This window comes from Typopeltis vanoorti, chromosome 12 (genome assembly GCF_054136105.1).
Source record: "Typopeltis vanoorti isolate ZY-2024b chromosome 12, IOZ_Tvanoo_1.0, whole genome shotgun sequence".
Classification (NCBI taxonomy): Eukaryota; Metazoa; Arthropoda; class Arachnida; order Uropygi; family Thelyphonidae; genus Typopeltis; species Typopeltis vanoorti.
In genome coordinates this window covers 85,869,979-85,885,857 of record NC_143560.1, presented here as the reverse complement: position 1 = coordinate 85,885,857, position 15,879 = coordinate 85,869,979, and the positions used below count along the sequence as shown (strand labels likewise).

The following is a 15,879-nucleotide window of genomic DNA, read 5'->3' as shown; positions in this document are numbered from 1 at the left end:
AATGTGCAGTCAGCAGAGACACCAAATGGGGAAAAAAAAATAAATAAAATAAAAAAAATAAATATATATATATATATATATATATATATATATATATATATATATATATATATATATATATATATATATAAATCAAATATGGTGAATTATCTTTTGACTTATTCTTTGTTAATCAATACAAACACATCACTGGGCATGACTACAATTTCATCTCACTCTCTAACTGTAATCTGTTGTGCTCTCTAAGGAGAAAATAAGTCATTATCATCATCATATATGGATATGTATTCTCAATAGTACTTATTATTATTATTAACCACCTCAATATTTTCTCTAAATTAGTCTGTGATTTGCAGCTACCTCTGGATGCAGAGGTTAGCTGCGAATAAACAGGGAAATGTGAATAAGCAGTCATGGACAATGGGACGGCATCTACCAACAGGAAGTGGTGATCAAGACAGGCATGGCTATCGCTATAAAAAGCCACACATTTCCACTGATGGGGATGCGACATGTAACTGCCATTCAATAAGTTACAGCCCACTGGAAGTTGGGGCAGTAACAACTTTCATCCTGATCAGCGGAAGATCACCACAAGTGACAACGGTGTAAAGGATACTGTGGTAGGCGGACAATCATGAAGAATGAGAAATGGCTATGAGCCTCTTTAGAAGGCTACTGCTGGACAAGGAAGGCAATGGGATACCACCTTGTTCTATTTTTCCCTGGTAAGATAGCAGTATGGATGGACATTCTAAGAGATAGTAAAGCACACAATGGCCCAATACTTGTGCATGGCAGGGGAAGAAGCAAGGTTTCCCAGGTCATAAAACAGCGAAATCCTTGTACATTCATTGAGACGTAGAATGTGAGAACCCTCCTACAAATTGGAAAATTTGAAGAGAGAAATGGATAGATTAAAAATAGCCATATTGGGAAGTAGACTTTTTGAGTGGTGATTACAGAAGCATTTATTCAGATGATGAGACGGCAAAAAATGGAGTTGCAGTGGTTCTCAATAAAGAATGGGGAAGCAGAGTAATCAACTCAGTAAAATGTAGTAGCAGACTGATAATGGTAAAACTAGAAGCAAAACCAACAAATATTATAATAAGACAAGCTTACATGCCTACTAGTGACCACAGTGATGATGAAGTTGAGAATATGTAGATATTGAGAATCTAATCAAACTCACCAAAAAGTAAAATAATCTTATTGTCATGGATGATTGGAATGCAATCATTGGTGAAGGCAAAAGATGGTAGAGAGGTGGGAAAGTATGAACTTGGATGCTGAAATGAAAGAGGAGATAGACTTTTGGAGTTCTTCCACCAATTCAATCTGATCATTACTAATACCTGGTATAAGGTACAAAAAAGAAGAAGGTATACTTGGAAAATGCCAGGGGATATAGGAAGGTACCAAATAGATTATATTATGACAATAGATTAAAAATCAAATAAAATCATGCAAAAATTACCTGGGAACTGATGATGACAGTGACCACAATTTGGTATTATTGAAATCTTCTTCTGCAGCTTTTCCCACTTAAGTAGGGTCGCTGATTGTAGTGAGTCTCCTCCACAACCTATCTTGGGCTGTAGCCACATCAAAGTTTTTCATCTTCAAGTCCTCCTCCACCATCTCTTGTTTGGCTGCTCAGGCTTCCTCCTCCCCCTGCACATCCATCTGCACGACCTTTCTTCCCACATACTCTTCCTCCCTCTTCATCACATGACCAAACAATCTCACCCTTGCCTCCTGTATCTTTGCTCTTAAGTTCGTAACTTTCACCGTTCCCCTTACACAGTCATTTCTCAAGATGATCCTTTTTGGTCACACCGCACATCCACCTAAGCATTCTCATCTCCGCTACCTCCATCCTGCTGATGTTATTTTTCCTCAGGGCCACAGTTTCCATAGCATATGTCATAACTGGTCTCACTACTGTCCTGTAGATTTTGCCTTTTAAATTGATCAGCACCCTCTTATTGCATAGCACTCCAGCCATCTCTCTCTCTCCAGTTCCTTCATCCCACTTCCTTCTCAGCCTTACCATCCTTTTTCATTGTTGAACCTAAATATCTAAAGTCACTGACCTTCCTGATGACATTTCCTTCCAGCTCCAGATTTGTCTCCTGGCTACCATCCACTTTGCAACACATATATTCTGTCTTACTTCTGCTCAGTCTCATATCTCTCTCTTCCAGTACTTTCCAGTTTAGCTGCCACTTCTTCTCTTGATTCTGCACACAGAACGATGTCATCTGCATACAACATAGTCCAAGGCGCATCTTCTCTCACCTCCTCCGTCACCACCTCCATCAAGTTAATCACTGAAGCACTGAGTTAATCATTCAATAAAATTTTGGTACAGCATTAGCACTCTTACATACAGTTATTTATCCCTTCCATAAATTTCTATCTGAGAAACCTATTAATAATATTTTATCACTTAATTCTCGTTGTATCACTCTACTTGATCAAATCTCATTCTTAACATATATCAAATTCCATTCATGATCTTCTCTGACAAATCTTTTTCGATTTACATATATCTCAGGCCTAATTAAGAACTCTTGTATATCTCTCTCTCAAGGTACACTCATGAGACAAATGTTCTATTTCTTTCTTAAATCTATCACTTAACAGTTCAAAGAGTCTCTAGTAGCACATACAATAAAATCTTCTTATTCAATTCCATTAGTTAAAAGACATAAAGTTTTCACCTTATCAATTTGCTGGTATGCTACTTTAACTGCTTCAGTATCTCGTCAGATATCTACCTACATTGACCGCTTCACTTCACACTTTACTGGATACTCTTTACGAATTTTCTCTATACTTCATATTGGAAGATTTCTGTAGTTTTCCACTATCATGATCTGCTGGGCTTTTGTTTCCGACTGGTAAGGTCCCTTGGTCATTTGGTCGTAACTTCCTTGAACAAAGGAAACCCATGTGGAGGCTCCATACCAGCCGGACTTCTGAGGCACAGGAATACAGCAGCAGGAAAACGTCTAAAAGCCCCTTGCGCAGCGTTACTGCTCCTTTTAAACGGTGTGCCACTTTTCTCATTCGTCATCTGATATTTACGTCATATGTTCTCTACGTTGCATGGCACTAAGCGCCGCTCGTGGAATCCTCTCATAACTTTCGTAGCATCTAGGTGAAAGGGGGTAAGGCACCATGCTACATAACAGATGTACCTGTACTCTCACTACATGTTTTTGAAGTCGGCCATTTCACATTTTGGTTATTATCTCTTATCCAGCAAATGGTTAGTTATTTACATAGTATCTGAGACTAAGCAGCTATACACCAAAATTATAATGAAATTTCACATTACAAAATAAGATAAGATATAAAACTAAAGATAAAATTTCTATACAAGTGCTTCTACATTTCTGATAAATCATTAATTCTTTAAAGAGAGTGATAACGATGTTAAGTCCGAGTGAAATGTAATTTTCTTTAATATTTTGTTTCACTCCGACTTAACAACGGGGATCATTCCCAAAGATTTTACACAATGCTCTACCATACTCATTCCTAAAGTAAATAATGCAAACGTGTGAAAATCATCGAACAATAAGCTTAATATCATATGCTTCAAAAATACTACTAAAAATTATAGAAAAAAGAATTAATTATAATTAATTATAAGAAAACAAAACTATTAATTACAAGTAGAGCAAATCCAATGAAAATAAACCCGGAAATAAATAATAAGTCTGCATGGTTAGCCTAGTGGCTGTGCACTTTGCAACCGTATGGCTTGGGAAGGAGTGTCCTAGGTTTGATTCCTGTCGGTGATGTGAGGAGCTGAAGGATCTTCTTCAGCCATAGCCAAGTTAGCTGGTGTTGGGCATGGACAGTAGGGTTTTTTCCCTGGGGTTTTTCATCCCGCAAAGCAGGCAAAACCAGCCTTGAGAACTCAACACCATGGACATAGGATACACTGGGGCGTAGGGCTGACCAACTTATCCTATGAACAGTTTGAGGCCCGATGATTAATAAACCCTCGACACCACAAGGTAAAAGAGGAAAAAAGGAAGATGAGATGAGAATAAATAATAACCTAATACAACAGGTATCCTCTTTTAAATATCTTGAAAGTCTTATCACACAAGATGGAAGAAACCAATCAGACATTAAAGCACGAATAATCTTGGCCAAAAAAGCATTCTACAACAGAAGAAACATTTTTACAGGTAAAGGACTTAGCACCCAGCTCAAAAAAAAAGGCTAGTGAAAACATACATATAAACCATTGCATTATATGATTGTGAGGCCTGGACGCTAACAAAACATGACATCAAAAAGTTGGAGGCATTTGAACTTTGGTGCTAGAGAAAGATGATGAAAATTAGTTGGACAGAAAGAAAAAGTAAAGAAGAAACTCTAAATATAGTTCATGAAGAGCGGTCACTAATGAGCCACATCAATAAGAGAAGAAAATAGCCTAATTGGACAACATCTGAGGCATGGGGGACTGATTACAGAAATAATGGAGGGGGACTGTAAAAGGAAAGAGGCCACGAGGTACACCAAGAATTTCATATATAAATAACATAATGATGCTAACAGGTGCTAAGAGTTATGAAGAGATAAAAAAAGGAAGTCACAAGACAGGATGTTATGATGTGCTGCTATAACTAACCAATCTTCGGAATGATGCACCAAAGAAGATATGTATTCTCAACAGTATTTATTAAGAATACTTGTTGGAACCCAGGCCATCTGTGACATTAAAGAACCCATATCAGTCCAAAATCATTCATCTATTTAAAAGTTGTCAAAGTCTATTAAATGTTGTATTCATTACCAAATGAATATCTGAATGAAACCACCGTGTCTAAACTGTTAATTTAGAGTACCACTCCTTAAATTAAAACATCTACTACACACTAAAATTACAATTTTCAATCATTAACATTTCAACTTCCTCTGTACAAACCTGGTTTGTCAAACTCTTGCTTCACATCTGATGAGCTAGAATGTTTTGATGAAAAATCACCTGCTGGTGTTACTAAAAAGTCGAATATAGAAAATTTGTCTTGTTTTGCTTTAGGCAATCCCAAAAACGATGAACTGAAAAAAAAAAAGTCTAATTTAAACAGGCTTAAACAGTAAAAACATTTTTATGATTCCATGACACTATAAGATATGATTAGATGCTGCTACATATTTCTATCATGTAACCTGTTTCTCTGTTATGTCTCAATTTTATAGTTCATTATAAAATTTATAAAATATATACAAACTATAAAATTTATAGTTTGTATAGTGTTTAGTTAACTGTTGCAGCTTGGTGATACAACTACTTCTTACTATAGCAAATACCATTATATCATACTCACTCATGATAACAAACTACAAATTTTTGAATGCAGCATCATAAGCACAATGTTATTTCAAAGAAAATTCACTATAGCAACCTATGAACTATTACAAATGATTTCTGTAGTCCCTACAAGTTTGCTACAGAGAAAGTTGACTGCATATTATGGTGTGAAACATTTACTATCTTTTATGAGAAATAGCATAGAAGACCAAATGTTATCAAAGTAAGTCCATTCTGACATGATTTTAATGTTAATAAAGACTTTTTTCCCTTAAAGATACAGAACATGATCACTACCTTGACATCATTTTCAAACTGTTACAATGAAAAGCATTTGCTTCACAAATGGAAAATACTGTTGTGAAGAAGAAACATTTACGTAGTTCAGCTGTATATGTTTTCTAATATTTGTTTATTAATACTCTCTCTCTCTTGGATCTCCTCATGTCTTAGGACTTGTGATCTTCCTGATGATGCTTCACCATTTCTTTATCTCCTATGCTTCTCTTATTGCTTGTTCTAGTTTATGTCCAGTGATTCTTGATATTTGGTCAATCCACTTGTAGGGTGGTTTCCCTCTTTTTCTTTTCCCACATGGTTTACCCTGGATGATTATTTTTTCCAGGCAGTTGCCTTCCCTTCTACATGTGTCCAAAATATTACACTATTCTCTTGTCAATTATGTTTATCAGTCTTGTGTGGATATTCAGTTCTTCTAGGATACTTTTGTTTGTTCGTTTTTCTGTCCAAGACGCTCTTGACAATCTTCTCCAGCACCAGAGCTCAAATGCCTCAATTCTTCTTGTCATCTTTTGTCATTGTCCAAGATTCAGAAGCATAGAGAAAGATCGAATAAACTAAGGTTTCTACAAAATTAATTTTGGTCTTTTTGGAGATGTGCCTGTCTTTTCAGATCTTAGTTAAATCGGTCATCGCTTTCTTAGCTAGTGCTGTTTTTCTTATCTCTCGTTTACATCCATCTTTTTTTGTTATTATCACTCCAAGGTAACTGAAATTGTCGACAATTTCAATTCCTTCTACATCTATCTCTTCTGCATTGTTTAAAACCATTATTTTGGTTTTGTCTTGATTTATTCGTAAACCATGGCTTAAGCTTTCCCATTCTAATTGATTTAGGATGGATTTTAATTCCTGTCCATTTGTTGCTATTATCACTGTGTCATATGCGTATCGTAGGTTAGTAAGTGTTCGGCCACCTAATTTAATGCCTCCATTCCACTTTTCTAGAAAGATCTTTTCATTATAGTTTCGCTGTAAAGGTTGAATAGTAATGGTGAGAGTATGCATCCTTGTCTTGAACATTTTTCAAATTGGAATGCAGGGGACACTGAGTTTTCAATTCTTACTGTTGCTTGATTTTATTGATGTAAGTTCTTTATAAAGGTTACTAGATGGTTTGGTATTCCCAATTCTTGCATGATGTTCCCATAAAATATCCCATCTCATACAAAGGCCTTGGAGTAATCTATAGAGCATAGATAAAGGCTTAAGTTAAAAATCCCTTGCTTTTTCGATTATTTGTCTGATTAGATATATGATCTCTAGTTACTCAACCTTTTCTGAATCCTGCTTGTTCTTCTGAGATCTGATGGTCTATAAAACTTTGTAATCCTTCCTTAATAATGTGTAGTAAAATCTTGCTGGTATGTGAGATAAGGGCAATGGTGCAGTAGTTTTCACATTTGTTGTGATTGCTTTTCTTGTAGATTGGGATAATGGTGGAACTAGTCCAGTCAATATAATTAATTAATTAGTTAATTAATACAAATAACATTAATTAATAACAAATATACATTTTCTAATATTTTTTCTTTGTATTAGTGATGTCATAAACATAAATATGGTGAAATGTATAGACATAGACATTTAATTTTAGGTGGGAGATGAATTTCATCGACCGGTGCGAGACCACCATCCTGTTTATTGGAGGCCTGAAGTAGTTTAAAAGAATTTCCATGTTAGGTCTATAAAGTAGGGTTTGCAGATATAAAATTGATGAAAAATAGAAAAAATAATCCTTAGTCCACCCACAGTACCAAATAACCTTTCATAAGTGGGAGCAACGTTTAAAAAAAAAAAAAAAAAAAAAAAGCACAGTAGTCCCCTTTATCTGTGGGTTCAGTTACCTGTAGTCAATCCTAGTCCAAAAATATTAAATGGAAAATTCCAGAAATAAACAATTCATAAGTTTTAAATTAGTTTTTTAAAGTTTTTTAAGTTTTTAAATTAAGTTTTACAGTAGCGTGATGAAATCTTGAGTCATCCCGCCCAGGACGTGAATCATCCTTTGTCCAGCATATCCATGCTGTACTGTATATGCTACCTGCCCATTAGTCACTTAGTAGCCACCTCGGTTATCAGAATTGACTGTCACAATATCGCAGTGCTTGTGTTCAAGTAATCCTTATATTACTTAATAATAGCCCCAAAGTGCAAGAGTAGTGGTGCTGGCAATTTGGATATACCAACTGTAAAGTGCTTCTTTAAGTGAAAAGTCAAAAGTTCTTGACTTCATAAGGAAAGAAAAAAATCGTATGCTGAGGTTGCTAAGATTCTATTCACATTCACGTAACTTTTATTACATTATATTGTTATGATTGTTCTATTGTATTATTATTGGAAGTTTTTTCACTTGGTTATACTATAAATTAAAGATATCAAGAAATTATATACTTAGTTTAATCCTTTATCCAAGTGTAAGTGAACAAATTATAGGAAGGGTCACTACCCAGATTGGTATTGAATTATTGAGGTCTCTTTAGTGGGAGCCAGACCCAGAGGTGATACTAAGGATGAAGTAATGCAGAAATCATATTTTCATATACATATACATATTCATATTTACATATATATCCATAATGCATAGAATTATACATACCTGTAAGGATATGCGCTTTGCATTATGGGATACTAAGGCAAGTGATGTGAAGTTATTAGCTTCTATATAAGGGTTGTCCCAGTCCTGAAAATACTTCAGGCGCAAACTTTGTTTGCTTACACCTGGATAAAGGATTAAACAGGTATATAATTTCTTGGTATCTTTATTTTATTATTAGTTATCATTGTTAATGCCAGCTTGCTTGGTCGAGTGGTTAGCATATCTGCTTTCCGGCCAAAAGGCTGCAGGTTCGAATCCCGTCTTGGGCATGGATGTTTGTGATTGTCTACGAAAATACTAGTGGTGGGCGATAGATGGCATTGGTGATGAAGGTAGTTGAAGATTCATTGTAGTTGGTGAACTGAGTGGTGGAAGGGAAAATTTGTAGAGTAGGTGCCCTCCCTCGATGAGTCTTGGACTCCCTAGAGGTGTCATGTAATAATAATAATCTCTTACCTCACCTATATAAATTAAACTTTTTCATAGGTATGTATATATAGGGAAAAAACTATACTATATATAGGGTTCAGTAGCATGTGCACATGTGCCTACAGTTTTGGAGAAACTCAGATGCTCTTGGCATTTCATTATGTCTAGCATAGAGTCTGCTATCTAGTGGTCTGCCTTCAATCCTTTGTAACTGCTAGCATCATATTCTCAGATTTCCCTACCAATACTGGAGTATTCTAGGGCACTGTATTTTCATTCATGCTCTTCCTCCTGTACATTAAATGACTCCCTTACTGTCTCCAAATCCTATCCATAGTTTCATTATTGCTAGCATGCAGCATACTTATTCAAGGTTTCGATATCTTTGATAACCAAATATCTTCAATTCTGATCTCCTTGCCATTCTTCAGTGGTATGAAAATAATTAGTGAACTTCAATGTTACTAAAAAAACAGTCTTCTTATTTATCCCAAGAAATATCTCACTTCACTTCTCCTTACTTTTGGTAACATCATGATCTCCACACACATTCAAACTTTTCTTGGGCAGATCTCTAGCCCCTCCTGGCACATACACATCTCAGCGAGAGTCTCTCCAAAAACTACATGTACTTGTACTGAGGACAACTGCTGATAGTGTCTTCAGTGTCAGTAAGTGATGCATCATAAACCTCCCTAATGTAGTAGACTAATTTGAAGGAAAATCATAGATAGGAGTTAATAATACTGGTTTGTTTGTTTTTTTTTGTAAACTGGTTAATAATACTGTAAAATCATGTAGTGCTGTCATAGTAGCTTGAGGTTACATATCAGGAAATTGATCATAACAACATCCATAACAAAAAAAAAATAGCAATCTATCAGACAATGAATTTTCTGGATGAGACTAGCCATGTGTGAAAGCAATTGATGGGAGTTAAAAAGGCAAAGCTCTGTAGTAGCAGATAATACTACATAGCAGATGGCTTCATTAGCTAGTTCTTTTCCCCTCTCCATCCTTTTTATAAATATTGGGAGTAATACCATTTAAAAATACAATGATCAGTGTCAGAAGACTGAATATTCAAGGAAGGGTTTAAAGAGAAGACTTATAGATAGGAAGCCAACTACATGAGTAAAATGAACTTCATTGGGTTGATAAGAAATTTAATCACAGTAACTGAATCTAGAACTGTTTATGGTAAATGTTACCATGGCAATTTTTATTCATTGTCATTTCTAACAAATATTTTGTATCCAGCCTGGTTGGCTAGAGTATCCGTTCTCCAGCCAAAAGGCTGCAGGTTCAAATCCCACTGTAGGCATGGATGTTTGTGATTGTCAGTGAAAATACTAGTGGTGGTGATGGGCAGTAGATGGAGTTGGTATGGATGATGATGGTTTGTTGTAGTTGGTGGATTGAGTGGTGGAGACAGAGAGTTGTAAAGCAGTACCCTCCCCCGTAATAATAATAATCCTTTTGCCTAATTTTTTTCAGTAAAATTTAAAACAAAATTCAGTTGATAATTTGACAAATTTTAGCTAAGCCAGTAAATACCAAATTCCATTAAATTCCATTCAGTCATGCAGAATTATTTTGCATCATTTCAACATATCTTCCCTCTAAAAATGATCCAGTTAACACAAAACTAACTTAGCTCAACAAATTATAACAAAGATCGTAAATACAAAATTTCATTAAACTTCATCTAATATGATTGAACAGAGTTATTGCTTTATGTTATTTCAAAATGTTTAGCCAAATTTTGCTATTAAACATGGTCTGATTTAAATCAAAACTCAAACAACATGATTTATTAAAGGACTAAAGTACCAAATTTCAATAGAATCAGTTCTAGCCAAAAAGCTTAGGAATAACATGCATACAGATGGATGGATGGACAAAACAAACTAATAGGTTATGCATTTTATGAAACACCTTAAAAACTAATGAATAATCTTGCTTCTAAAGTTGCTTCACTAGGCCATGCATCAACAAAATAAAAGTGCTAGTATATATGGGAAGCATTGCTGAAACTATTACTATTCAAGAGGTTAAGTAAATTATACACCATCTTATCTCTAAGATTACAATAAACATTTAGCTGGAGAAGCAAGATACTAAAGAGAAAAAAGATTACTAGCATGAATTTGATCTCTACTTATGTAATCTATGATTTTTTTAAAACCAAAATATAAGAATGAGACAAGAAACTTCAACCAGAACTATGATACAATTACCTTTTTATGGTGAATGGGATTCAGGTTAAAAAAAAGATATCAAAATAAATGCCTTTATTATTTTTTATTTACTTTTTGTTACTGTTTGTAAGTGCCAAACAGTTTCATTAATTATATTAAGATATTTTTTATTTCATTTTTGACAAATTGGAATTTAAATTTCTTTTTTTTTGTTACAAACATCACTAAATAGAGCTGCATTATGTATTCAAAATACGTATGTATTCACATGAGTCAACTTTTGATTTATATGATCTGTTCAAATGATAAATTACACCAGTGAGAATATAGTATAAATGTTATATTTCTAGGAAAAAAGATTTAATATTGCTGTCTCTGTTGATATCAGTAGATAATGATCTAAGCCAGAGAGGAAAGTAAGGATGGGTTATGGATCATTAGAAAAAGGCATGATTCACCAGAATATTTGTGTGAAGTATGTTTTTTTTATAAGTCAAATTCACAATAAGTAAATTGGATATCCTTAATTGTGACTTTTCTTTAAATAACCTACACTGAATACAAATTGATAATGAACAAAAATATACTTACTCTGGGTAGGGATTAGGAACATTAAAACGCCTGCATAAGAGTGGAGCAGGATGCCATTCAAATTTTTCTCTAGTAAAATGACCAAACATTTTTTTTTCTGCTGCTTTCACTTTTTCATTCTTATCAGTCTATATCATTGAAATAAATAAATAAAAAAAGACATACTGTAATTCTGGAATGCTTCCACAGCAATGAAACAAAAAAAAGTCCATGTAAAGATTAAGAACAAAATGGTTTTCAAATTTACCTTTGTAAATACACAATTATTCACTTATGAGGGTGGTCTAAAAAGTTTTCAGCCTCGACCATAGATGGCAACACTATCGGCACGATTTTTTTTTTTTTTTTTTGTAAGTTGGTACATCTGTCAAGCATCCATGTGAAATTGCAAGTCATTCTATCAAGTAGTTTGTTTTATACAGCTGTCTGAAGCAAAAGTGTTGTTTATATCCCTTGAAATGGATAAAAATTGAGTATCGTGGGGTTATAAAATTCTTTGTAAAAGAGAAGAAAAAAGAAATTCATTCTAAGTTCATAAAAGTTTATGGGCAATCTTCTCCTTCATTTTTGACAATTAAGAAATGGGCTGCTGAGTTTAAACATGGCCATACCAGCCTTGAAGATGATCCACATGAAGGACGACCATCAGAAATCATTGATCAAATGCATGATATGGTATTGGATGACCGGCAAAGTGCGTGAAATTGCTGAGACTATAGGCATTTCAAAAGAACATGTAGGATATATTTTGCATGAAGAATTGCAAATGAAAAAGCTTTGTGCAGGAAGGGTGTCGTGCTTGCTCACAGCAGATCAAAAAACATACTTGCTGAAAATCTCTAAACAGTGCTTGGAGCATTTTAACAAGAATAAAACCGATTTTGTGTGTCGATTTATTACTATGGATGAGACTTGGATTCATCATTACACACCAGAATCCAAACAGCAGTCAAAACAGTGGACAGAAGCCGGTTGTTCAGTACCAAAGAAGACATCGTTAGTTCCATCAGCAGGAAAGATCATGGCATTGGTGTTTTGGGATGCTAAAGGCGTTTTGTTTATTAATTATCTTGAAAAGGGTAAAACAATAACCGGGGAATATTATTCCGATCTTTTAACCAGACTAGACGAAAAAATTCATGAGAAAAGACCTGGTTTGTAGAAGAAAAAAATCATCTTTCATCAGGACAATGCACCTGCCCACAAAGGTGTTTTGGCAATGGGAAAATTAAGGGACCACACTATGAATTGTTGGAACATTCACCCTATTCCCCAGATTTGGCTCCCTCCGACTTCTATCTCTTCCCAAAAAAAAATACTAAAACTCTTCCTTGCTGGTCAGCATTTTTCTTCGAATCAAGAGGTGATTGCAGCTGTAGAGGGGTATTTTGCAGATCGTACTGAGAACCACTACAGGGACGGGATAATGGTGCTGGAGCATCGCTGGAATAAATGTATTAGTCTTAAGGGGGATTATGTTGAAAAATAAAAATAATTTTGAAATTATAAATTTGTTTTTTCATTGGTAGGCCCAGAACTTTTCAGACCGCCCTCGTATAGCTTTCCCAAGAGATTACTTTCTTTTCTTATGGATGGATGACATGTCTTAGACCAAAATGGGATAATTTGATATTTTTGGGAAAAGACTGTGCTACAGTGGGTTATGAAGATTTCTTTCAATCCACAATTAGCCAATGCAACTGCACATAGAGTGTTGTCTCCTTCCTAAGGACCATCTATAGTCCTTATATTTGTCTGCTGTCTACTACTAGTTCTCTTCAAGTGTGATCTTTCTTACAATGGCCAAACAGACAGGACAGCTATCACCAGGATCTCCAAGCAAAAGAATACATCCACTACCACCACAACCACAATAGTCACTCAGGACTAGCAGACCCTCCTTTGAACTGAACACCTACTGTAAGACATGCTAGAAAAAGGCCACCTTATTTCACTGAAGCAAATACAAGTATCTACCTGGTCCTTAAAACCTAGCCAAACCATAAAAAAATTGGATACTAAGATCACTCAAGTTAAGTCCACTAGATAGAGCAATTAAGAACTACCTTGGTTTCTCTATTTCATTCTCACTTACTGATATAGTGCCTGTGTGTTTCATCATCATCCTGAACAGCTTTCTTCAGTCCCTTGCTGGACAATTGTTTTTACATTTTAGCCAGGCTTGTGCATCTCTTCACACCATAAACATCCATAACACATTGTTATCTCATCATCCCCATCTTACCACTGGTCTACCTGGTATGAAACTTTAACAGTGTTCAATTCCAATCAAAACAATGATATCAGTTTGATTATTATTATCATCCATTATTATTTTTCCAAAGACTGATGTTGTAGACAAACCACACAAAAAATAAGTGAAAGGTTGCACTAGAAACCTGAAGTCCTGAGAGGGTGTTCTGGGTGTTGGCCAGGAGCATTGGCTATTGGGATTTAAGAATTCCTGCCAAGCCTCATCCCCATCCAGGAGGTTAACTATTATGAATCTTTACCTGAGATCCATAATGTGCAGTACAAAGATAACACGGTGAAGCTCTAATCTCTTCTATCTCGCAGTTATCCTATGCCTGTAGATATGCATGTACATAGGGCTGGGCTTGTTTTGAGGCAAGAAAAACCTGTTTCTAGAAGCCCCCCCCCCCCCCAACCTCTGTATGAGACAAGATTCGAACCTAGATCTTTCCAACCAAAGGGCTTGTCTATACCAAATAAGCTATGGAGGTTCCAACATAAGAATTACTCCTTTCCAAATGTTGGTGAATTGCATACGATCATATTTAAAGTTTCATATTTTTTTAAATCTGCATTTTATTCCATATGTTTCTATTTACAGCATTGAAGCACAGTAGTTTTTTTCCATTTAATTATGTGTAGATGTCTTAGGCATGGTCAGCTAGACCTGACTGACCATAATTGTGATGGGAGATATTTTTTTCTTATGTTCTTGAAGGTAAAAATTGGCAGATTTTCAAGTTTGTCTATAATATTATGAGTTACAAGAACAAGGAACATTTTATACACCCAGAACAAGATGGGGATAGGGTGGGAGAAGAACTGGTCTCTAGGAGAGCAGGTAAGGGTAGCCAGCTTTCATCTGCTCTCTCATATGGGATTTGAAAGCAGTGCAGAGATTATATTTCTTTAAAGTTCAACATATTTTTAATATAGTGCCTCAGATAGAGAACAGTAACAGCACTACTATAATCTGTATGTTGTGAGGGATGTGAGATGGAGGGAGGAGCAATTATTTTGTTAATTTAAAATGTAGGTTTTGCTGTGAAGTAAGCTGATGGAACAGAAATTAGTGGCTATTTTAATCTACTTGTGTGGATAGGTTTCTGAAAAATTGAGAAAGAGTACCATTAGGAAGATATGTGATTGATTAAAGTGTCTAAAAAAAGACCAGTTTCTTTTTAAACAGTGAACTGGATTCTGGGGTGCTAGTTGTTGAATTGAAGGGGGAATGAGTAACGTGTCTTAACTAAATAGAAGAATTGAAAAAAATGGTATGAAAATCATGTTTTTCCAAATGTTAATCTTGTATTTAATTCGTTCCTTTTACTGTTTACATTCCATTAAAGGATAATGTGAGATAAGTGATGGCAATGACAGATATATGGAACGGCAATTGATTTACTGTAGTTTATGTAGTTTAGTTTGGAATGATAATATTTTTGTAATCTAGGGGAAATGATAGTCATATCCAGTAAATTATTCCTGCAAACTTAACATAATATTGTACTTCAAAAGGTGCCATGCTGAATATTAGAACACAACTTATGGTTTTTTAGTTCCTCATATAATAATATCCCATCAATATAATTATATTCCTTACTGTGTTCATCAGCCAATTTCAATTGTAAAATTTTGTATAGTTGCAGTAGTTACATATTGTAATTCTTCATTTGTCATTTAGAACATTGAAAAGTCATAATATTCCTTCACCTTTCTTTTAAAGATTATGCTGTATCCAGCATAGAAAAAAAGAAACTGATTTTGAAATTTAGTTTTTAGATCATATGTAGGCTGATCATGGGATGCACAGTAAAAATGAATTTTCTCCTTCCTTTTCTAATATTTTCTACATTGGAAAACTGTTGTCAATATATATATATATATATATATATATATATTTGAAAACATTATCTATTTTATCTTTGAAGAATTTTTAATCTCTTTAATACTCTCAAAGGCATTATATGCATTGAATTTTTGGTTCCTGAATAATACCATTTTGCTTATCACATTTATTTTACTTCAAACATCAAGCGATTATTTGTACTGAGCAAATAAATTTAAAAGCGAATATTTTCTAAAGTAAACCTTGGGCTTGCGTTCTAAAATATATATATCTTTATTCAATATTATTAACAATTTCTAAGAGCATACTG

At 34.6% G+C, this 15,879-nt stretch overlaps 1 protein-coding gene across 2 annotated transcripts in view; it reads right to left on the bottom strand.

Moving 5' to 3' along the window:
• Nucleotides 1-15,879, bottom strand: part of LOC150100956 (G patch domain-containing protein 1) — a 246,391-nt gene that overhangs the window by 55,867 nt on the left and 174,645 nt on the right. For both annotated transcript variants that reach the window (XM_090401354.1, XM_090401355.1), the window contains 2 exons: nucleotides 11,468-11,595; nucleotides 4,961-5,094 (listed from right to left, as the gene is read on the bottom strand). In XM_090401354.1, the coding sequence (XP_090257480.1) occupies nucleotides 4,961-5,094; nucleotides 11,468-11,595 (262 nt within the window). The remainder of the gene's footprint in view (nucleotides 1-4,960; nucleotides 5,095-11,467; nucleotides 11,596-15,879) is intronic.